This window comes from Mustela nigripes, chromosome 10, assembly GCF_022355385.1.
Source record: "Mustela nigripes isolate SB6536 chromosome 10, MUSNIG.SB6536, whole genome shotgun sequence".
Taxonomy (NCBI): Eukaryota; Metazoa; Chordata; class Mammalia; order Carnivora; family Mustelidae; genus Mustela; species Mustela nigripes.
Window position 1 is genome coordinate 65764408 of NC_081566.1, and position 22414 is coordinate 65786821.

At 58.0% G+C, this 22414-nt stretch overlaps 2 protein-coding genes across 16 annotated transcripts in view; one reads left to right on the forward strand and one right to left on the reverse strand.

The window, feature by feature from the left end:
- Nucleotides 1–538: 538 nt before the first annotated feature.
- On the reverse strand, nucleotides 539–16979 carry SYT11 (synaptotagmin 11). Of its 2 annotated transcripts, none has more exons than XM_059413748.1 (4): nucleotides 16695–16979; nucleotides 10135–10961; nucleotides 4137–4257; nucleotides 539–3638 (listed from the first exon to the last, which is right to left on the reverse strand). In XM_059413748.1, the coding sequence occupies exons 1-4, from the start codon at nucleotides 16726–16728 to the stop codon at nucleotides 3328–3330; spliced, it is 1293 nt and encodes a 430-aa protein (XP_059269731.1). In that variant the 5' UTR covers nucleotides 16729–16979; the 3' UTR covers nucleotides 539–3327. The 2 variants fall into 2 exon arrangements, with proteins under 2 accessions (XP_059269731.1, XP_059269730.1); XM_059413747.1 differs by having other exon boundaries at nucleotides 4134–4257; nucleotides 16695–16977.
- Nucleotides 16980–17291: 312 nt separating this feature from the next.
- The window catches only part of GON4L (gon-4 like), a 62272-nt gene continuing 57149 nt past the window's right edge, over nucleotides 17292–22414 (forward strand). For 9 of the 14 annotated variants that reach the window (XM_059413723.1, XM_059413727.1, XM_059413730.1 and 6 more), the window contains exons 1-2: nucleotides 17292–17381; nucleotides 20775–21305. In XM_059413723.1, the coding sequence (XP_059269706.1) occupies nucleotides 20801–21305 (505 nt within the window). In that variant the 5' untranslated portion in view covers nucleotides 17292–17381; nucleotides 20775–20800. Of the gene's footprint in view, nucleotides 17382–18453; nucleotides 18538–18563; nucleotides 19004–19310; nucleotides 19331–20774; nucleotides 21306–22414 lie in introns of those variants that run through there. The other 5 variants (XM_059413733.1, XM_059413725.1, XM_059413736.1 and 2 more) reach the window with 5 other exon arrangements.

A 22414-nucleotide genomic window follows, 5' to 3' on the forward strand; every position in this document is an offset into this window, starting at 1 on the left:
ATCTGTCTGTGGTTGCGTATTTACTGGAGGGAGGGTCTGCTTTGCGCCGCAGGGCCGGTGTGCCCCCAACCCTGGCGTCCCGTCCGCACTCGACGACAGAGCTTTGTCAGGAGTGAAGGAGAGAACAGAATCAGCCCTCCTGACATTGCTGCAGAGGATAAATATTTCCAATTACATGGACAGGCTAACGAGCTCTGAAGCCATTGGGTCTCTCCTGCTGGTGATGGTCTTAGGAATGACAGTTTGAGAGGAAAACAGAAGGACTAGAGAAAGAACTCTTAAGTCTGGAGCCTAGAATCTGCATTTTTCTTCCTCCAATAATCCACACCCAGTGTGGGGCTTGAACCCACGACCCTGAGACCAAGAGTCGCAGCCTCCCCTGACTGAGCAGGTCAGGTGCCCCAGGGATCTGGATTTTCAGGGGTTGGGGGTGGGGATCACACTGGGAAATGTGCCCTGAATCATCCCGTTGGAATCTGAGTGCGACTTGGCCCCCACCACCCAGCCCCCAAGAACACCATGCGGGCGCGCCTGCGGGTTCAGTGTGAGTCAGTCTTTATTTTGCACTGGCGTGTGCGCTAGCAAACTGCACGTACAAGAGGGCGTTACATACCGCAGTGTAGCATTACAGCGTTAGGAAGTTTCACACGATTCACGTTGGAGTTTCCGGTTTTTTCTTTTGACACATTTGAGTTTTTTTTTTCTTTTCTTTTTTTTTTTTTTTTTTTTTTTTTACAAGAGAAGACACAAGGTAAAGAAAGACGACCACGTGGGAGAAGGATCCTGGTGAGGGCACTGTCACTATCGCGGCCACAAGAAGAGCCCTGTCTGTCCCCGTCCCGAGCAAGCCACTCCTGTCCCACGAGCCGGTTCTCTCTGCTCCCGTGCTCGAGCCCGTTCCTGGGCACGGACATCGTGGCTGTGCTCCACTGGAAGAACTGAAAGGAGTAACTCATAAAGGGACTTTTGCTATTAAGAGAAACTCTTGTCTTCCCAAAGGAGCCAAGATACCAGCAGAGAAGGCCCGGCTCTTGGGAAATCTGAAGTGACCGTTCCCTAACCTGTTCCTGACCACGAGTGCCTTGTGCAAAAGCTCGCGTGCGACTCTCTTGTCTTTCAACTGACTCTTGCGAGGTGGCCTGGCTTCTCGGCCGGATCAGCCAGTTATGGGCCCGGCCGTGTGAAAGCCAAAGGCAGCTGAGAGACTTTGGGACAGCAAAGCCGAGGGCGTGATGGATCAGGCGTGAGGTAGGAGGGAGGAGCCCTGTGCTGTCTGCCCGTTCCCACCCTGTCACCTGGCCTCCGCCGCTCCACAGCCCAGGGGGTGGGGGATGGGGGTGGGGGGAGGGTCGGGGGAGGCGGCCTTCCCAGACCTCCGACGGCGGGAGGAGCTGCCCTGGCACAGGCAGCAGGGCAAAGACCAGACTATCTCCACCTGTTTGCTCTGCAGTGTTTCTGGGAAGGAAACAAAAGCGGGTTGCTCAGCGCTTTCTGATCTTCAGACATTAAGGCGATGAAGAGGAAGCATTTAAGATTTTTTCCTAAGGGGGCTTCAGAGGGCTCCTGTCAGATTTATACTCAACTATCTCAAAATGCATTTTTAGAAAACAAAAATTATTTTCTTCTACGTATGATACAGTATTTACATTCGATGGAGAATAGGTTAGAGACCGGTGGGGTGGACACGGATGGGGTCGCGCATCAGATGAAGGGTGTGCGGAGGGAGCAGGGAGCGGAGACCAGCCCAGAGGGGTCTCTGTGCCTGCTCCCAGCTGCTCAGCCCCGCTCACAACCAGGTTTTAAAAAGAGAACAACAGAAGGACGGAGGGAGCAGACTGGTCTTAAATGCACAAGCACTAAGAGAATGTCACAGGCCTCATCGCTCTGTCCGCAGACACCCGGCCTCCTCAGAAGCAGGTCGGAAGGGGTGCTCTGGCCCGGGTGTGGACCAGCTTGGCCAGGCCTCGGCTCCAGTGGCTGCTGTGCGGGCCGCCCGCGGGATCTGCTGCCTGGACACGCTGGCGGACTGTCCCCCCGCCCCTGGGCTCTGCCCTCCGATGGGTCTCGACGGGAGAGTGGGGGCCAACCAGGGGTGCGGAGACCCCAGTGCCCTCGCCACCGGCAGGCGGGGAGAGAGCCGCGTGCTCCCCCCAGCCCTTCCCCTGGTCTCGACGCGGGGTAGGACCCAGGGCTCCGTTAAGCACCTGCTCCGAGGGACAGGCCGGGAGAGACGAAGTCGGGTCACCTTGGCCGCGCCTGCGCTCACGCTTACTCCCTTCTCCAGTCTGAAGAGCCACAGGTGACAACTTCCGCAAGAGCGGCAACTTCTGAAGCCCTTTTCCCGAGGAAGCCGAACCCATCTCATCTCCGCTCCCTGACAAAACTCTAAAGCGTCTCCTGGGTCAGCACTTCTGGAACAATAAAGGCCAGTTCACCCTTCACGCCAGCAAAAGGCTGTCCCTTGGCCATGTTGCTGTCAGGCGGGGGCCGACACGCCGTCTTGCCCGCACCCACACACAGCACCTGGGGTCGGCCACCCCCGGCCCCCGGAGCCACCCTGGCCCGACCAGAAGGCTCCGAAGCTCCCTCCAGACAAACGTCCTGTTTCAGAGACCCGGGCTCTACCTCCAAGCCTGCCATCGCACGGGCTCCAGCGCCAGTTAACCCTGGGCAGCCCCTGAGCCCTCCAGCAGGAGCGGGGCAGCGAGAAGCCTGTGCCCCAGATCCCCCCTGCACACCCGGCCTCCTCCGGTCCACCTCCGTTTCCTGGCGCACAACAGACCTCTGGACCCTGAGCTCAAAGAGCAGAGCTGGGGCGGGGGGCGGGGGGCATCCGACGGGGATGGCGACGCTACAAGATTTTACGTGAGCAAAACAACATCCTTCTGCAGAGCTGGGGGCGGGAGTCACTCTCCAGGGAAGCCCAATAAAAGAGGCCAATTTCAGGGAATCAGCAAATACAATTCGGCACAAAACACAATTTTCATGGATCAAAATCTGTAACTTGATATTGGCAGTTAGGCTAATTTCTTCAGTTTGTATTAGACATGCAAGTATAAGGTTACATTGTTATATATAGACTTGTGAGGCCTTTCCCTCTCTTTCTCCCCATTAAAAAAAAAAAAAAAGGATTTCTAGTGCCTTGCAAAGGAGAAAAATCATCATCGCTAAGAACTGATCTGCAGCTGTGGTCATGTGGGGTGTTCTTTGTGGGGTGTGTTGTGTAAGAAATCTTCTACAACTAAACCGAGGTTCTGAGTCCGCTCCTGTGTGGCATCTCCGTCCCCGTCGGCCTGCCTGGCCCGGGCCCGGGCGAGGACGACACGACTAGTACTCGCTCAGACTGTGCCACTTGGCCACCGGCTTGCGGGGTTTCTCGCACACCTCCCTCCAGTGCTCGGCGCCGCTGCTGGTGACGCTGTGGGCCCCCAGGATCAGCCTTCCCACCGCCTCGTTCTTGGTGGTGCGGTCGAAGTCGATGACCAGGAACTCGATGCTGACGTCAGGCAGCAGGTCGGGGGGGATGTCGTAGACGAAGGACTCGTTGAAGACGGGGTTCAAAGTGCACTTCTTCACGTGGGTTTTCTTCTTGGCGATGCGCTTTCTGCCGTAGTAGACGTTCACCTTGACATAAGGATCTGGGGCCACCAGAGAGAAAAGGGAGACAGGCCCATGACACGGTCCTCCCCTTGGACGGCAGCTTTGTGGGGAGGGGGTGCGCTCCTGTCCGTGGTGACCACTCACACGTGGTCTTCAGGGACTGCGCACCAAATGCGCTCCTGACCTCGGGTGGGTGCGGGAACCAGGGCACCCCGGAACACAGCAGAACAACTTGCCCACGTCAGGACTGAGGAAAGCATGTGACACGGGGCAGCGTTTTCCAGGGCGCAGGGACTCCCGGAGGCCTGCAGGGTTGTGGGGAGGTCTGTGTCCTCTGCAGCAGGGCTCGGTGGCGGGCATGCACCCTGCGGAGGGCACCTCAGCGAATATCCAGCCCTCTCCGCCCACGCGGGGCACCTTCTGCGCTAGGGACAGCTAGAACCCGTGACCGGGGAGGGGACAGAGGGCGTGGGGGGTGCAGGTGGGACAGTGTGGGGCCAGGGGGCCCGAGGCAGGTCGAGGTGAATAGCTGCTACCTGAGAGGCCGGTGATGTCCATTTTCGGCAGGTGTCGGGCTTTGAGGACCACCACGGTCAGTCTCTGTGCCACGGGCTGGTAGGACAGAGACACCTGGAGCTCCCCTCTGCTAATGCACTTCTGTGAAGAGGAAACAGCAGGTGAGCGTCCTGGCAGGGGGTGGGGGCAGCAGGGGTGCAGAGCCCAGGCAGGACGGGCTGCGCGGGGCCACGGAAGGCGTGCCTCCGCTGGCGTGTTACTGTCACATTTAACGGGCAGGGAGATGGACACCTCCTCATTACAACCCCGACACGAAATGCAACCATCTGCTCGCGTCGGGTTCCCGAGCGGGACTCTGAGGCCGGATTCCAGTCCGGCTGCTACTCCCTGCCTGTGCGACCTGGACAAGAACTGGACGGCTCTGTGGCCCGTTTCCTCGCCTGAAGGGTGCAGATAAAACCAGTACTGACCTCCGAGCATCGAGACAACTAAAGAAATTGAAACGGGTAAAATTTTACCTGCACCAGCGCCTAGAGAAGTGTGTTTTCTCCCGGAGCCTCATTCAGTTCTCGGGGGAACAGTGCCTGGACGGTGGACAGCCGGAGACTCGGAGTTGAGCCTTCACCGTGCTGGTCGCCCAGCCCCTGGCTTGGGCAGGTTCCTAAAACTTCCTGGGGACTGTCCCTCTGTTCCACATGGGGAGCACCCATTCTGTCTGCCTGCCCGTGACTTGTCCAGCCCAGCTGGCTTCCTCCAGGTGCCCACAGGTTGGGGCTCCCCTCTTTGAATCTTATTCTAGGCTCTGCTTGAAAAGGAAAAAACCCTCCAGCCTGCAAGGGCATTTTATTTTTTTTAAAGATTTTATTTATTTATTTGACAGAGAGAGAGATCACAAGTAGGCAGAGAGGCAGGCAGAGAGAGAGAGGAGGAAGCAGGCTCCCTGCTGAGCAGAGAGCCCGATGCGGGACTCGATCCCAGGACCCTGAGATCATGACCTGAGCTGAAGGCAGAGGCTTAACCCACTGAGCCACCCAGGTACCCTAAAATAAATAATTTTTAAACATTTTGTGTTTCTGGTTTATAGAGTAGGGATGAGGCTGGGAGAAGGAAAGCAGAAAGGGGCGGGGTCCGGGATATTGACAAAATAAGGCAATTTGGGACAAAAGTGCCCCCACTACGAACGCTTACTTCTTGCATGCTTCAAAGCCCCAAGGGAACGTGCTCGGACGGAACACGAGCAGACTGTGCCCGCCACCGGCCTTCCGCGTGCCGCACACCCGCGAAATCACTTCTGGTGAGTCTACTTGGTGTTGGCTGGAAAGGGGGGAAGCCCGCTGTCAGTGAGCACCACTGGGGGGTGGGGACGCTCGTGGACAAGGACGGGAAGTCCCTGGATCAGCTCGTCCACGAGAAGCAAGGAGAGAAACCCCAGGGTCTGTGCTGTGACTTGAGCCCCAGCGCATCTCAAGGGATGAAACTGTACTAACGTATCACATGGTTCAGAGACTTTCCTGAGGCTGTTTCATACCAGGAACGTACGGAAAATCTCTCATAGGGCATGAGATGACTACAAGGTGAACTTAGCCTTTAGCTTTTGAAATTGAAGTCCCGAACAGAACAGACCTGAAAAAAGATTTTCGTGGCTTTTCTCTGCTAGATTGGAGACCCCATCTCCTCCTTACCTACAGCCTAGAGGCTGTCTGCTCCTGGTTACATGGATTCACAGTCTTTAAACACAATTTGGACTCTAGACACAGAAGAAGAGTAAAGGGGAAACTTGATTTGAAAAACAGCTTTGGGGGTGCCTGGGTGGCTCAGTGGGTTAAGCCTCTGACTTCGGCTCAGGTCATGATCTCAGGGTCCTGGGATCGAGCCCTGCATCGGGAGCCTGCTTCCCCCGGCCCCGCCTGCCTCTCTACCTACTTGGGATTTCTTTATCAAATAAATAAAATAAAATAAAACAAAAACCAAAAAAGCAAAAAACAAAACAAAACCAAACCAAAGAAACACCCAGAAGTTTTATTTGTTAAAAAAAAAAGCGCGGACTATAAAATTATAGCTTCGATTTCCTAATTATTTGGCTAAAACGGTGTTTTCAAACTACCCACTGGGAAGATAGCACGGTCTGTGCCTTCCAAATCCCCCACCCCTTCCCTTGCTGTGGGGGCGTGGACGACTCCTGGTCACCCCTCCAGTGATTTTCTCCCCTAAAATCACCGCTTGGCAGTTGCTGTCCTTCGGACCCCCTTCACCTCTGGCCGTCTCACAGGGCCGGTCCCACCTCCCGAATGCGGCTGCTCTGCACAGGCAGCCGGATTCACCCCCCCCCCCCCCCAACGGCTTCTCTTTCCGCCCACTTCCCACCGCAGTAGCATCCTCCGTGGGTCTCTCTCAAGGGCTCTTTGTCCGGGGCTGGGAGCCCCTTGGTTTCCCAGCCCCCCCCCCCCCACCCCCGGCCTCGGAGGAGAAAGGATCTTATCCACGCCGGAAAGTCCTGGGAGGCTTCGCTCTCCGCCTGCGGCTTCCCCGGGGAAGAGGAGCAGGTGCAGCGGTGCCGCCGGGGAGGACGCGCAGGGGTGGGGGACACGCCGGGGCGAGGGCTCCGACGGGCTCCGGTGAGGCTGTTCCCTGTGAGCAGCAGAGCCCCTTCCCGAGCAAGAGTTCAGCCCCAGGCCTTCGCACGAGGCGGACCCGCACACCCTCAACACACCTTCCCTGGGGCCAGAAGTCCGAGGACCACCTCCCCACGGATCCCAGTCACGGGAAAACAAGAGAAACAAAACCCGCACTGTTCCCACACGTCCGCACCTTCTCTCCAGCGCGCGAGCACAGCTCCTCTCTTCCTGGCTCGTTTCTTTTCAGCCCCTATTGGCTCCGCTGCGGAACCTCTTAGGTTCCTCACAAATCTGAGATTTTAGGAATCCTGGTCATTCCCATGACCGTCGCCGCAGGCCATCAACACCAGATGCGGCCCAGCAAGGATAGGAAGTGATTTGGAAAACAACGACCTCCAGGAACTTGGGGGACTCTAACAGTGGTGCGGGATCCCCTAGCCCTCTCTGGACAGCCTCCCTTCTCCCCCACGGCATTTATCACGGGAATGTAAATTCAGGTTAATTTTTATCCAAGAAGCCTGCTGGCCCCCTCAACCAGAAGAGGGGGCTATCTTGATCTCAGGATTGTGAGTTCAAGCTCCACATTCGGTGTAGAGCTTCCTTAAAAAAAGATGTCTATCTAAATAAAATATCAGAAAAAAAGCTGCTACTCAAAAAAAAAAAAAAAGCTAGTTTTGGAGATCAGAGATCTCAAGAGAGATCAGAAATTTGGGGCATTATAAAATGTATATTGGGATCTTTCCTTCATGATCAAGGGTCAATTTCTAACGTCTCTTACATCCTGTATGTTCACAAGCGCGGAGACTGCTCTCAGTGACCCGCCAGCCTTCACGGGCCAGCCCAGATGAGACCCAGAGAGACGGCGATCGCCGGCCCCGGGGAAGGCACGAGGTGGAGGGTAGGGAGGGTGACCAGCCCCCGGCTTCTTTGCCGTGGGCAGTGGGAAGGACACGAGGCAGTTTTTCTGCTAAGGAGGGGAAATGCAGTTCAGGGGGAAGTTCCGGAGAGAAGTGTATCTCCCGGCGGTCCCCACCCGGGCCGCTGACGTGGCCCCGCATCAGAAGGGGATGCCTTCCACAGACCAGCCAGCACTCTACAGAGTGTGGAGTGGTGTGTACAGAGTGTAAGAGTGTACAGGGTGTGGAGCAGCTGTAACCAGTGAGCCGAGGGGAGATCCAGACAGGGCAGACTCTTGGCCTCGGCAGAGAGGACCAGCGGAGACGGGCAGAGGCCGCACCGCAGGGAGGCTTGGGGACCAGCGGCCAGATCAGTGCGGTGAGAGCCACGGCCCTGCCCACAGGCGCCGGCTCGGGAAAGGCTTAGGACGCCCAGGAGGCTGGAAGGCTCTGGTGCAGGGCCGCACAGCCTCGGTATGTCCGGTCTGGGCCTCTCCCCGGGGGCCCGGGATCCTCATCCTGGCTTGTCCCTCCTGAAGGGAGTTAATTCAGTGGAAAGAAACTTGGCTCTTGCCAAGAGCCCCTGGCAGTTCAGCAAATGCCATTGTCTGCGCTCCCTGGCCAGTGTCCTGGATTCGAGGCTGTTTTGTTCCCGGCCCAAATCAGTCCCTTTCCTGGCCCGTCTCTTCCCAGCTGCAGCTTGGCACGGAGCCACTGCCTGCCTTCGGCCTTGGCTAAGACAGCACGAGCCGTCTGGGGTCGTCCGGCCAGTTGGGGGCTCCAGCAAGGCTGGGGCTCCGGGAAAGGACGTCTCAGGCCGCGGCAGGAAGGCAGGTGGGGGAGCGTGGAGCTGCTGGAAAGGGGGGTCAGGGAGCCAGGAGGGCTCGGCGGACCCCCAAGGAAAGAGATGACGGGCAAGGGGCAGGGGACTGAGTGGGATGAAAACACGTTACTGCCACGGTGTCTACTGGGGCTTCTGACCCCAACCCCAGAGGATATAAGAGCCCTTGCTGTGTTGGACTCTAGGACGGCTCGTTGTGTCCTGGCCTTGGACCCATGCTTATGCCCTGACCAAACCCCTCTAATACTCTGAAACCGCCTGGGCTTCTGGGTCGCTGCGAGGCACCGCTGGGTGTGCCCCATGACAGCCGTGGTTCCCCGGGCGGGGGGGCAGGGCCCCCTCCTAGAGGGCACACCTTGTGCCTGGAGCTCACTGCACAGGCAGCCTCTACCGGCCCAGAAGCCTCTCTCGTCCAGTCCCGCGCCTCCTGCCTCGCCAGGGAGTGCACTGTGGACTTGCAGGTGGGCACTGGGAGAGAAGCATGGCCTCCGAGCCACAGATCTTTCTGGGTGGTAGTTGTCAGTGGCTCTGATGTCCTTTCTGAACCTCCCCCTCCTTCTCCAGTGACTCAGGCTCCCCTGCCTTCCTTTGCTTTGCCAAAACACAACATAAACATCCGCGAACCACATACATCTCCCAGGGACCAAGCCTCCCCGACAGCAGAAACAGCGGCACCACCACCAGCAGCGGGGCCGGTTTCCTGGAGGGTCGCTGCGCAGAAGGGGCCGAGCAAACGTATCCTCTTGCTTCGTTCCTGTGGGAACCTGAGATCAGAGTTGCTAAGCTGAGCTCAGGGAGCGGGTGATCTGGCCTCAAACTTGGCTTTGACTTCAAAGCCCCTGTTACTAGCTACTTAGGTTGTACCTTGAAACAAGATTGAAAGTCTTAATTTGAAAAGCCAGCCACGTCTTTCGCGGCCCCTCTCTGTGTGGCAGCTGCCCGGACGCTCTCTCCCCCAGGGGAGTCAAGGTCCTTAAGGGCGACAAGGTGCCGGACACATCGTCTCCTCTAGTCCTCAAGCCGGAAGCCCAGGAGGGTTCTGTACCTCCCTGTGCCCCCTGGCTGGGAAGTGGTGAGCTAGGGCGTGTGGCCAGAGTGCTCAGCAGACAACCACCCTGCCCCCACCCCAGCTGTGTAAGAAACGCATGAACTCGCGGGGGTGGGGCATGTTTCTGGCACCCCCAAAATTACAACTCAGGAGCCCAGTGGGGAGAAGGCAGGGGGCTGGGCTCTCATTCCCCTCTGAATGTGGAGGAGAGGCTCTGGGAAGACCCCCCACGTGACCCGGCTGGGGCTGGACAGGGACGCGGGGGCAGAATTACCGAAGCCCCATCATGGTTCCCTGGAGGGAGATCATACACGACTTGGGAGAAGAAACTGGCCCCCATGTCCCGGTCTGGACTGGTGGGGGCGAGTCTGCCCCAGGAAACCTGGGCTTAGTGTCAGGACGCCCACCATGAAGAGAAATTTCAGAAGCTGCCCACCTGTCCCTCTCCCTGCGAAGTTCCTTTTAGAGGAGGCCCTCGGTCTCCTTCTGGCCCCGCTGATCCCTGACAGCCACGAGCTCCCCACCCATCGCCCCCTCTCTGTCATCCACGCGTGCCCCGCCCTTCCATCTGCTCCCCGAGATGTCACCTCCGCCAACCGACACACTCTTCCGCCTCACCTGGATGTTCCTTTTGGTGATGTCCCTGGTCAGCTGTGCCTTGCCCGTGCTGGGGTCCACGCCAGCCAGCGGCACCATGACTTCCCCGATGACGTCGTCCCGGGAGAAGCGGTCGAAGCTGAGCACGAGGAAGTGTAGCACCAGGTCCTGCAGCTGGCTGTACGGGATGCCGTAGAAGGTGAAGGTCTCGTCGAACACGGGGTCCAGCGTCTTCCGCAGCACTCTGGTCTTCACCCGATGACGCTTGTCAGGGAGGATGGTCATTTTGATGTAAGGGTCAGAGCCCTGGGTCTGCTCGTCCATCACTGGCAGCCCGTGGGCCTCCTGGATCGTCACCACCAGGGCTTTTTTCGGAAAGTTATAGTCCACGGAGAAGGTGAGGGTCCCCAGCATGACGTCCTCCTCTGGAGATGATGGAGACGTGGTTTTGCTCTCCCCGGGGGTCAGGCTCGCAACGGGGCTCCTTAGTTCTTCCCCATGGTCCACCTTGATGGGTAACTGGTCCATACAAGAACTGGAGCCCAGGCCCTTGGGACCCCGGTCAGGGCCCAGCAGGCCGGCCTCGGCGGCGTCCACCATTACACTCCCGCGCCCGCCTCCCCGCCCAGGGCCGTCTTCGTCTCTCCGCACTTTGATGATTTTCTTCTTGTTGCTGAGCGTCTCTGGGTAGATGCTGATGCCTTTGAGCATGTGGATGAACTTATATGGGGGAGTCTTGTGCTTCTTCTCCGCCCGCTGGTGGCAGCATGTCCACACAAAGACGGTCACCGAGACGCACACCACCAGCACGGACGCCCCGACAAGGCCAGCCACCACTGGGGACACATCTGAAGGTGGAGACAGGAGATGCGTCAAGCCAGCAGGACCTTAACCCCTCATCCAGACCAAGCCCTCTGCAGAGCCAAGGTAACCTGAGACGGAGCCCGCGGCATCGTCCCGAGCTCGCCTAGGCTCAGGAGCATCCCCTCTCTGGGAGACGCCCTGAGCCAGCCTCTCCGGCCCATCCAGGGCTGCTCCTTCCCGCCAACCTGGACGAAACCCTTCTCTTCTCCAGGAAGCCTTCCCTGAAGCGCCTCACCCAACTCCGCGCTCTTCTCTCCGCCTCCTCCCCGCACGCCAGGACTTGGTTCCCTCTTACTGATTTGTGTCTCACGTAAAGCTGTCCTGTGTTATGAAGTCACCTTTTTACCTCAACCGTTACACAACACACACGGGCACGGGCCATGTCTGGTTTCAGAACGTTCCAGGGCATCTGTACGGGGTGTGCGGTGAGCTCGTGCTCACGGAATGGTGTTCAAGGGTGGTAAACGGGGGGAGGCGGTAAAAAGAAATCTGGCTCTGAGTACTTTAAAACTATGCTCCAGATTTCAGCTCCCAGCTCCAGATACTTGTATTTTATTCTAATTTTACTTATTTTTAAAAAAATACTTGTGTTTTAAAGCGGAGGAAATAGAGGCTGTGGAAAACGTCAGCTCTTCGCTCAAATATCACCTTCCGAGGAAGGCCTCCCCCGACTGCCCTACATAAAGTGCAGCCTTCTTCCCATGAGCCCTGGCCCTGCTTACCTTTCTTCTCACGCCTCTCTCTCTCACGTGCAGTGACACACACACATATGTGGTTTTACTACAAGAAATGTCACTTCACTAGAGAATAAGCTTCACGGGAACTGGGTTTTTTTTCCCTCTTGCTCACTTCTGTCTCACCAGCACTAAAGATGCAGAGCTGGTTCTTGGTACGTAGCTGCTCGACGAGCGAACGCGCGCAGAGACACGCTGCTTCCTTCCCTTCCGCTACCCTTGTCCTCTCCCACACAAGCTGCGCCCCGTAACGAGTTTGGGGTTGTTCTGCTTTTCCCCAGCAAGTCCACCAAACCCAAACTAGGTTTAGGCCTTAAAGATCTCTCTCCATAAGGTCTCTTTTTCTGTATTACTTTTTAGGGGAAGAGGGAAGACTTGCGTACGGCAGGAAGACCTAAGGAAATGGACAAGACTTCAGCACATCCCAGAATCTTCCGGAAACACCCTCCCACCAGCTGTGTGCCCGGCTCACTGCCCCGCTCCCTGCGGGCCTCTGCTCCAACCTTACCTCATCGGAAAAGTGCCTCTTGGTCACCCCCAGTGAGATATCGGCCCCCCCACCCTGCTTGGTTTTTCTTCACTGCACTTCCTACGCTGACATGTGCTGGTCTGTCCTCCCTTACTGGAGAAGATTAGTAAGAACAGTGACTGTTTTGTTCACTGCCAGAGCCCCACGTCCTAGAACCACGGGGCACACAGTAAGTATTCAGGGAACAAATGAATCTGTGAGTTCAAAACACCCTCCCCACATTGGAAAAAGAGCACGAGTCGATATGATTACATACATCAAAGATAAAGTTCTATACTGGCCTTCAAAACCTATCGATACACAATGGGAGACCTTACTTGACAAACCTGAGCAAAAAGTCTAGTTGTGGGCGCCTGGGTGGCTCTTTATTTTGGTGCAAGCCATGATCTCAGGGTTGTGAGATGGAGCCCTGCGTTGGGCCCTGTGCTGGACGGGGAACCTGCCTGAGACTCTCCCTCTGCCCCTCCCCACCACGTGCGTGTGTGTGCACGCACGCTCTCCCTCCTCTCTTGCTCAAAAAAAAAAGTAGTTGTTTAGGGGACCCCAAGTCAGATGTTAACCTGTAGTATGAGTGCGACGTCCCGACCATGGGGGAGGGGTAGGAGGATTTCATCTGTGCTGGTCATGACACATACGGCCTGTTCTGTCTAGCACAGGCAAGAATACAAACTGTTCTCTTCTTGTGTACATTTGCTGTGTCCCTGCCAGGCACGGTGCCAGCGCTTTCTCTGAGTCAACAAACTCACGGACTAGTACCACTGATATCCCCACTTTAGAAGTGAGGAACCTGGGGACTCAGATTTGCCCGAGGCCACGTACGAGCAAATGGCAGTGATGGGACCCAGACTCTGGTCGGCCTGACACCGGAGCGTCTCTTCGTTATGGATAATCAGGGTCATAAAAGGCCTGGAAACCATATCAAATGAGGCAAAGTTGAAGGAATGGGAGCTGAGGGGTCTGGGAATGAAAACTTTCTAGTTATTGAAGGCATCTGGATGGAAAAAGTGTGGCTGGACTGTACGTCAGAGGCCCGGCCCAGCACCTGCGCGTAGAAGCTACAAGAGGAGGCCCAGCACCTGCGCGTAGAAGCTACAAGAGGACAGACTCTGATTCAGTGAGAAGAGTCAGATTATTATTAGAACTGCCTCGCAACGGCTCAGATTGCTTCATGAGGCAATGACCCTCCAGCTGAAAACTTTCAGAGGTTGAATCGCCCCTGCTCAGGCATATTTTAGAAGAGATCTCTTCAGTAGGGATTGGACTAAATGTCTCTGAAGTTCTTTCTCCAACATTCCATGATTCTATGAAAGTTGGGGTCAGGCAGGAAAAGAAGAGGTTACGTTCTTTAATAATACAGTACAGGGCGCCTGGGTGGCTCAGTGGGTTAAGCCGCTGCCTTCGGCTCAGGTCATGATCTCAGGGTCCTGGGATCGAGTCCCGCATCGGGCTTTCTGCTCAGCAGGGAGCCTGCTTCCCTCTCTCTCTCTCTCTGCCTGCTTCTCCATCTACTTGTGATTTCTCTCTGTCAAATAAATAAATAAAATCTTTAAAAAAAAATAATACAGTACAGAGAAGGACTAAACCATTAACAAATGAAGGCCACCGCGTCCACAGCCATACTAAATAATAATACTGTCTCTCGGGTACGAAGTGGAGTAAGGGTCGTTAGGGACGGGCTTCACCACATGGCAGCAGCCTTGGTAGGAAGCTCCTCGGAAGCCGGCGGAAGTAGCGTCCTGTCCGTCTCCTCCAGGCGAGTGGCTGAAGGGACCTCAGGAAACAGGCGAGCAGCTGAGTGGATTCCATGGTCAGTGAAAATGGGCCCAATCTGAAAAGTGGCTCTCGGTTCACTGGTCAGGGACTGTCCTGAAAACTGCTTGCTACTGATGAATGACAGCGCAGAGACTGGCTCCAGGAGACGAGGAAAGCGGGAAACCAACAAGACAGGTACATTGCTGAGGACGGTTTAAAGAGAGGTGTCGAGGCCAGGCTGGGAGGTGTCTGAGCGAGGCTTTCGGCTCCACCAGAGACTTACTCTGTAGTCTTGAGAGAGCCCACTCATGCCTCCACACCTACTGTTAGAAACATGGATGCGGGGCGGGGAGAGAAGAGGTGGGGTTCCCATGTCTCAGGACAGGGAAGGGAAAGGGGAGAAGCCTGTGAAGCCACCTGTAGCCTATGCCAGGCGCTCTCCTGCACCTGGTTTCCCACTTCTGCCCCCTTCTTTCTTTTAGTATCGGTTAGCCCCTGCCTCTCTCCCCCCACACCCACGGCAGTGAACTAGAAAAATCAGAGATGCTGAAACTAGGAGCCCCTGCCCTTGCTTTCATCAAAAGCTTGGTGGGAAAAGGAAGTTGGAACTAGGGGCTGCAGTGAGGGTTTTAGAAGTAGTCGCACTTGGCAGCGACTGTGCTGCTTGCTGCTTTTGTCCTCCAAGGTCACGGATAATCGAGTGCTGGCTGGGTGAACCTCCCAAGGGCGAAGGCGTTTGAAACGAAGCACTCTATGAGATGTGAGAAAGTCAGAAGTGGCAGCTCTCTACGTAGGACCCCTGCGTACGTCTGAAGACCTGTAAGATGTCCGTGGGCTGTGCCCTGCGCTCTCAGCCTTGGGCCAGACCTGCACTTGACACTCCCTTTACTGAAATAGCATTTCCCTATCAAGTGGGCCCGGGTGATACAGTGAAATGACAACGGAGTGTGGCATCACCTGGACCTTGGTTTAGGTTCTCGCTCTACCCTTACTGTCTGTCTGACTCCACCCAGTTGTTCTGTGTCCCTGAACCGTAGTCTCCTCAGCCGGCAGATATACGTAATAATGCCTAGACCGAGGATGTTGTAAGATTAAATAAAATGGAGTAGGTTAAAAAGCTGAAGTAATTTCTCTGTTTCACTAATATTCCTTCTAAAGGAAACCACTATATTATACCCCGCACCCTCGAAATTTCCAAGGAAATCTGGAACTGCAATTAGAGAAAAGAATATGTTGGAAAGAAGGCAGAAGACAAAAGGGAAAGAGCAGGAGGAAAATCATGGGGTGCTCATGTGGCCACAAAAGGGAAACCTGTTGGAGAAATTTAGGACTCAGGAAGACAGAGATGCAGAAGGTGAAGTGGAAGAAAGCAAGCCAGCTAACATTTAGCCTTGGGCAATCAGTGGGAAGCAGTAGCTAATGGGCGTGATCTGCCTTCTGGATACTTCCCCTAATCTGACGGTGTCTTCTTGACACTGAAGTGAGAGAGCTCATTTCCACGAACCTCTAACTGCGGAATGAGAAAAGCCATTTCCTCGTTGGACTATGGCCCCACCCTAAAAATTGTCCTCCGGATGCTCAAACCTTCTGGGTTGTCTGAAGGATAGACTCTCCCAGGAGACAGGAAGAAACCCTTGGCTGACAGCAACTCCCACCGAAGCTGGGGTAGAGTGAGGGAGAAGCAGGGCAACTCCTGTATTTTGGAAGCAGAGAAGCGGAGCCCAGGAAGTTTGCAACCCTAGCACATTTTGGAGGAAGCCCCAAAGAGGGGAGAACTTGCTTATTCAGCTTTTCTTCCCCTTCCTCCTCCCCATTTTCCCCTCCACTCTCTGCCCCTGGAGGGCAGCTCAGCTGGGAGCCCGGAGGCCCGGGTCGGGGACCAGCCGCTCGGCGATGACGTAATGCCTTGCCGGGTACACAAAGCGGCCTCCCCCGGGCCCGGCCTCGCCGCCCCTCCCCCCGGGCCGGGCCTGCGCCCCCGCCAGCACCAGCGCGGTGAGTCCCCCTCTCCGAAAGGCCAGCCAGGGAAACAGGGAACAAAGGCCCGAGAAGACGGGCCTGGGCGCTGCCAGGAGGCCCAGAATAGACATCACGTCATCCCCGGCTCCGCAGCGCCGAGCGCCATTTGGTAGCATCGGACGGACCCACCATTACGGTGCAGAACCGCACTTGGGGGCCTCGGCGGCCGCCGGGCCTGCGCCCCGCGCCCCGCCGGCCAGCGGCTCCCCGCGCCCGCGTCCCCAGCCCCGGCTCCCCCGCGGCCGTGCCCCAGCCCCGGGACCCCGAGCCCCCCGACCCCCCGAAGCTGCCATCTTGGCGCCCATCCCCCGCCGCCGTCCTCCCCCGCCGCCGTCCTCCCCCGCAGCCCGAGGAGTGGGAGGGGGAGCAGGGGGCACCGCCCTGCGCGCCCCGAGGGGGAGGGGTCCGCGTCCGGTCCCCCACCCCCACCCGTAGCCCGCCGCCACGGCCCACGTCTGGGCGTCCGTCGCGACTCGCGACCCCGGCGAGCCCGCGGCCCGGCCGGCCCCTGCAGCCCGCAGCTCAAGTTCAGGTGCCGCCCGCCGCCGCCTCCGCAGGCCCCATCCTAGCGGGCCCGGCGTGGACGGCCTCGGCGCGGGCTTCGCTCCCTCCCTCCCGGCACTGGCCCCTCTGGCGTTGCGGCGGTGCCCACTGCCCGGGCGTAGTTTCCCGACTCGACTCACCGAAGCTCGGTCGGATGTTGGTGATCTCAGCCATGTCGTCGCCAGAGGCTCTTGCTGCAAATGCTTCCTCAGGGGTCGGGCAAGTCCGGGGGCGCCCGGCCAGCACCGAGGCCGCCGCTGTAGAGCGCTAGCCCAGGGGAGGGGGAAGGTGTCTGGCGGACGCCTCCTGCGACGGTCGGGCCCCCGGTTGCCGGCCGCGGCCGGCTCCTCAGATGCTCCGGGGATGCTCTGAGCGAAGGATGCAGGTGCAGCCCGACTGGTCCTGATGCGAGCTAGGCCCCGCCCTCTCCCGAACGGCCCTCGGCAGGAGGCCCCGCCCCCGCCCGAAAAGCTCCGGAAGCCGGGCCCCGCCCCCTTCCGGAAGCGGGAGGACCGCTGCGGCCGCGGGGCTTCCTGGAGCGCGAGACCGCGCCCCCGGGCGGGCTGTGGGTCGGGGCGGCGGGAGCCCCGCGGCCCGGCCGGCGTCCGGCAGGCCCCGGGCTACGTGCCGCCGCAGAACGTTCCGGCTGACGGGGGGCTCAGGGGTTTGGGAAAACCGCGCGCTCCGCGGCCCGCGCTCCCGTGTCGCTGGCCGTGACCGCCCCGCGGGACCCCGTCAACCTCCCAAGCCGCCGAGGCGCGGCTGAGAGACCAGACCGGGTGGCGGGGGCGCAGCTGAGCCGGGGCCGGGAGCGCCCGCAGACGCAGGTGGGCTGGTGGCGCGCGCATTAAAGCTCCGGCTCAGAGCGGGCGGCCGGGGCGCGTTGACCTGCGCCGGGCATTTCCCGTCCGCGAGTGTCGGCGCGCGCACACGCACGCGCGCACGCGCGCACACGCACGCGCACACACGCACGCGCGCGCGGAGGGGGAGGCGGGCGAGCGAGCAAAGCCGCACCGCGGCGAGTTCCGCAGGTCCGGGAACGCGGCGCAGACCGAGCTCCGAGCTTCCAGAGGCTTCCTTGGCGCCGGGAGAGGCGGTGAAGTGGCGGGCGCAGTCCTGGCAGTCGCCCCACGGTTGCCGCAGCCCCGCTCTCGCGGTCCGCCGCGGCTGCGCTCCTGCCTGCGGACGGGGTCGGGCCGAGGCGTTCCCACGCGTGGACTCGGCGGCGCGTCCCCCGGCGTCGGGGGAGGACCGGGGCTCCAGAAATCGCTGCTCCGTCCCCAGCCCGTGCGTCCGAGGGGCCTGCGCTCCGCCCGGGCCCCTCCCGAGGACCGACCGCGGCGCCCTGGCAGCGCGCGCGTCCGCGGAGTCGCCCCCCAGCCCGGCCCGGAATGTGCGTGTGACCTGGAGGGTGTGACAGCCGCGGTCGCCCAGGCTCGCCCGTGCGCACCGCGTCGCCCGTGGGGGCGGCGTCCGTGCGGACGCCGTGTGCGGTGCGGAGGGCCGTGCACGCGGGCAGCGCCGGGCCGCGGCCGAGCCCGCCTGGTTCGATCCGTGCGACGCTGGGAGTCCGCCTCCGGCCGCGCTAGGGGCTCGCCCTTTCCTCGGTCCGGTGCTGCGGGTATCTCGCGGCGGGCAGGGTTACCTGTCAAGCGACACCACGGATCGCGAGCCCCAGCTTAGTCCGGAGCAGGACAGCTCCACGCACGGAGGCGGCCGGGGCTCGCCCCGAAGTTTCCGCCCGACGGCGGCCGCGCCGGCTTCCCCCGCGCCCCCCTCCCCCGCTCCCGCCCCCCGCCCCCGCGCCCCCGCGCCCCCTCGCCCCCTCCCACGCTCCCGCCCCGCGTGCACGGCGCCCGGAGGCTGGCGCATGCTCCTTGGCGGCCCGGGGGCGCGCGCGCTCGGGGGCGCGCACGTTCGGCGCTGCCGTTGGCCGACTTCCGGCGGGAGCGGAGCGGGGTTTCCGCGGGATCCGGCCGGCTGGTGAGGGCGGCGGGGCGCGTGCGGTGGGGCGGGAAGAGGGGTCGGGTCGGCGCGGGGTGCGTGACGGTGCCGGGCTGGGCGTGGGGGCCCGGCCGCCGGTCGGCGCCGAGGTGGGGAGCGCGGCGAGGACTCCCCTTTGGAACCTGTGCCCGGGAGGGGCCCGCGCCGGCGCTGCCCGGGGTCGCATTCAGCCCCCCGCGGCGGGGACTCCAGCTCCCGCAGCCGGGCCTTCGGCAGCTGCCGCGGTTCGGGTGCCCGGAGCCGCCGTCTGCACGCCGCTCTCCGCCTCCGGTCCTTTTTCTTTTCTCAGCCTGTCGCTCATCTCCGAGCTGTGGACCCGCGCAGGCTGCGCCCGCCCCACCTCTCACCTACTCCCCAGCCTCCCTCCCCGGGGCCCGCAGAACCTTCACGTGCCTGTTGAGCTGGAAACAATCAAGATTAGGACGTTGGCTGGTTTGGGGCCCAGGTGGGGTTCCTTCCTGCTGCCTGGAGAAACTGACTTAGGGAGGTTTATTTTATTTTTAAAAACTGTCTATTTGATATCAGTCTCTCCCTGACGTGGGGCTCGAACTCTCAGCCCTGAGAACAAGAGTTGTACCTGCACTCCCGACTGAGCCGGCCGGGCGCCCCTGAATTGGGGAGTTTTAAAATAACCTTATAGTTCGGACTCTGGACTTTCTTAGTCCTCTATTCAGGCTTTCGTGGGGGACCCTGGCAGATGGGCATCGTCAGTGAGGAAGAACTCAGCGCTGTACAAGGCAACTTACTGTATTCCTGAACCTATTTTATGAGAGTAAGGTTTTTTTTTTTGGCTAGAAAGATGCCACGGGTTTTCATACATTGCTTAACTCCTGGTCCAAATGCTACATAGACTAAACACCAAATGGGAAGTTCATGCCCTCTCTCGTTTGCTCTTCCAGAAACATTCATTGAGTATGCCGTTGGCAGATCCTGCCAAGTACTAGGGGTACCAGTTGGAAAAGTCCTTTTTCTCAGAAAGCCCGTAGTTTTGGGGGGAGGAGATGGGAAAGAGATGGACAAGAGAATGACAAAAGTGATAAATACTGTAAAAGAGCTTTGCAAACAGGTGCTCTAAGAACATAAAAGATACCCTCTAGCTTGCGTTAGTGTTGCCTTTAAACTGTGAATAACTGGAATTGAAGCCAAGAGTCAGGAAGTGACATAGCATGGAGAATAGTGGAACTTTCTTGTTTTTAGCACAAAATTTCTGTTAATGTAGCTTAATCTTTTTAAATAATCATGCTTTGCTTTTGGATTGTTTCTGTTTTTTTTTTTTTTTTTTTTTTTAAGATTTTCTTTATTTACTTGACAGAGAGATCACAAGCAGGCAAAGAGGCAGGCAGAGAGAAAGAGGGGGAAGCAGGCTCCCCACCAAGCAGAGGGCCCAATGCGGGGCTCCATCCCAGGACATTGAGATCATGACCTGAGGCGAAGGCAGAGGCTTAACTCATTGAGCCACGCAGGCACCCTAGATTGTTTCTGTTACTGGAACTACCTGTTTATGAAAACAGCAGTAGCAAACATTATTGATCTAATAAATTGCTGTCTAATGACATAGATACTGTTTTTATTTCATTAAAAAAATTTTTTTTTTTTTTTACGAGATTTTATTTATTTGAGAGAGAGGGATTGAGCCTGAGAGAACAAGTGGGGGAGGGGCAAACCTGCTGAGCAGGGCGCCTGAGGCAGGGCTCAGTCCCGTCATGACCCGAGCCAAAGGCAGCTGCTTCACGGACTGAGCCACCCAGGTGCCCCTATTTTGTTGTATAGCCGAAGAAGCTGAGATTGAGTTTAAATAATTTATGTGGGGCCACAAAGCTGGGGAGAGGCTGGCTTGGGAAACAGATGGAGTTTGACTCCACGGTTTGCTGTCAGCATTGTGCTTTTCTGCCTCCCAGACGGTAACCCTTGTAACTACCATTTACTAATCACGTACTGTGTCATTCTTACAACTCCGAGGTAAGCACAGTTACTGTCCTTTAAAGTGGACGAAACTCAAGATCAGAGAGGTTACATCAGCCAAGATAGTGTACTTAGTGGGAGTGGAGCTAGGGTTTGAGCACCACGCTCTAACCACAGTCTCTCATTTCCCACTTGTGTATTTGGTGTAAATACTGTGTCCCTGACTGAGGGTGAATAAGCAGAAAGGTACTTGAAGAAATGCTGGTATCAGTGATTAATCTGAGGGTAATGAGAACTTGCTTTTCGCCTTTCAGGATGGAACAGGAGTGGGCCTTGTACAATGTTGCCCTGTAAGAAGAGAAGGACTACGGTGACAGAGTCCCCACAGCACCACGGCAGCCAGGAGGGAGAGGACCCCGACCTGGAGTCGGTTGTTAAATCATCGTCTGACCAGGTGAAAGACTGGGGCTCGGCGTCCCCCTCCGGGGGTCTGAGCCACGGCAGAGTGGCAGGCCTCGAGGTGGAGTCCGTGCAGGATGCTGGAAGTCAGCTTGCTGGGGAGGACTCGTGTTTGGGCTCTAGGGGGCTCACCCAGAACACAGATGCACCAGTTCTAGAAGCTGTTGGTGCGGCCGTCTCTCAGGGACTCACGCTGCCTTCCTTGGAGACTTCCCAGCCACTTCGTGTACACATCGGGAGAGGAAGAGTCCAGGCAGCTGGCTCAAGGAGAGGGAAGAAGATCACGCTCAGGCCTGGGCTTGTTCCCCAAGAAGACAGAGGTGATCACCCTCTTCCAAAGGAGCCTTTCTCAGGAGAGCCGAGTGAAGAAGTCCAGGAAGAAGGAGGTAAGACGCGAACGGCTGTTTGCCGTGACACAGCGCTTCGCCCCCATCCTCCCTCGGTTCCTCCGCGAGGCAGTGTTTCCGACGGGTGTGCTGATGCACTGTGTAATCGGGACTGCGCGGCTCATAAGGGTCGACAGTCAGCTTTATGAGCAGATGGAGACTTTCTTTTCTTCTCCCTCCCGTTCCTGAGATCCTCTTCCATGTCCTTTTCTTTCTCTTACTCTCAGCGGTCTGGAGAGGTGAACCATTTTGTGTGTGTGTGAACCTTTTGTGATTGGTGGGCATCCGTGAAGTCGGGCTCGTGGGGGAGGGACAGCGGCGTAAGGGGATAGATACTGCCTGGGATATTGGATGGGGCTCTGCAAAGATGACATAATCCTTAGGACTTGAGGAGTGAGTTGTGGTTTGACAGTTGTTGGCACGGGGTATCGTAGGCCGAGAGCAGGACGTGCAGAGTTCAGGGCCCAGGGGGATGGCGACGTGTTGGGATGGAAGAAGTGAGAGATGACTTCAGAGCGCTTGATTATGTTTCGATCACGAAGGGCTTTGTTTTTCCTGCTCGAGCACTTGAACTTTTCCTGTAGGCGATAGCCAGTTCATAAATGAAAGAAGCAGAAGGCGTAGTTCTCAACTCTGAAAGCTTGTGGTCTAGTCGGGAAGACAGGACATAAACACGTAATCCGCGTGGAGCAGCTGGAGGTGAGCAGACGACCCAGAGCCTTGCCTTCTCCCCCGAGACCTTCCGAAAGCATGCACCGCCCTGTTGGCAGTGAGGCGGGAAGAAGGGCCGTCTCTCTCCGTAGGGAGAGGAGACTCGTACCGTTTCAGTCATGCGTCCGCGGGATGGCGGCACAGGCGTCGGAGGGGCTGAAAATGGGTCGGGCGTTAGGTGTGCAGAGTGGGAGGTGTGCTTTGGGGCCACCAAGGACAGACAGAACTCCGAGACTGGAGCGGGCAAGAGCAGGAGGAGAAATGACCAGGGCGTTTGTCGCGCTTCCTCAAGGAAAGGGATGTGGAGGAAGTGGACCGGCTCGGGCTGAGAAGGATGACAGGAGGGGGACCTGGAGAGAGGATAGGAGAAGTTGGGAAGGAGCAGAGCTCTGAGAATG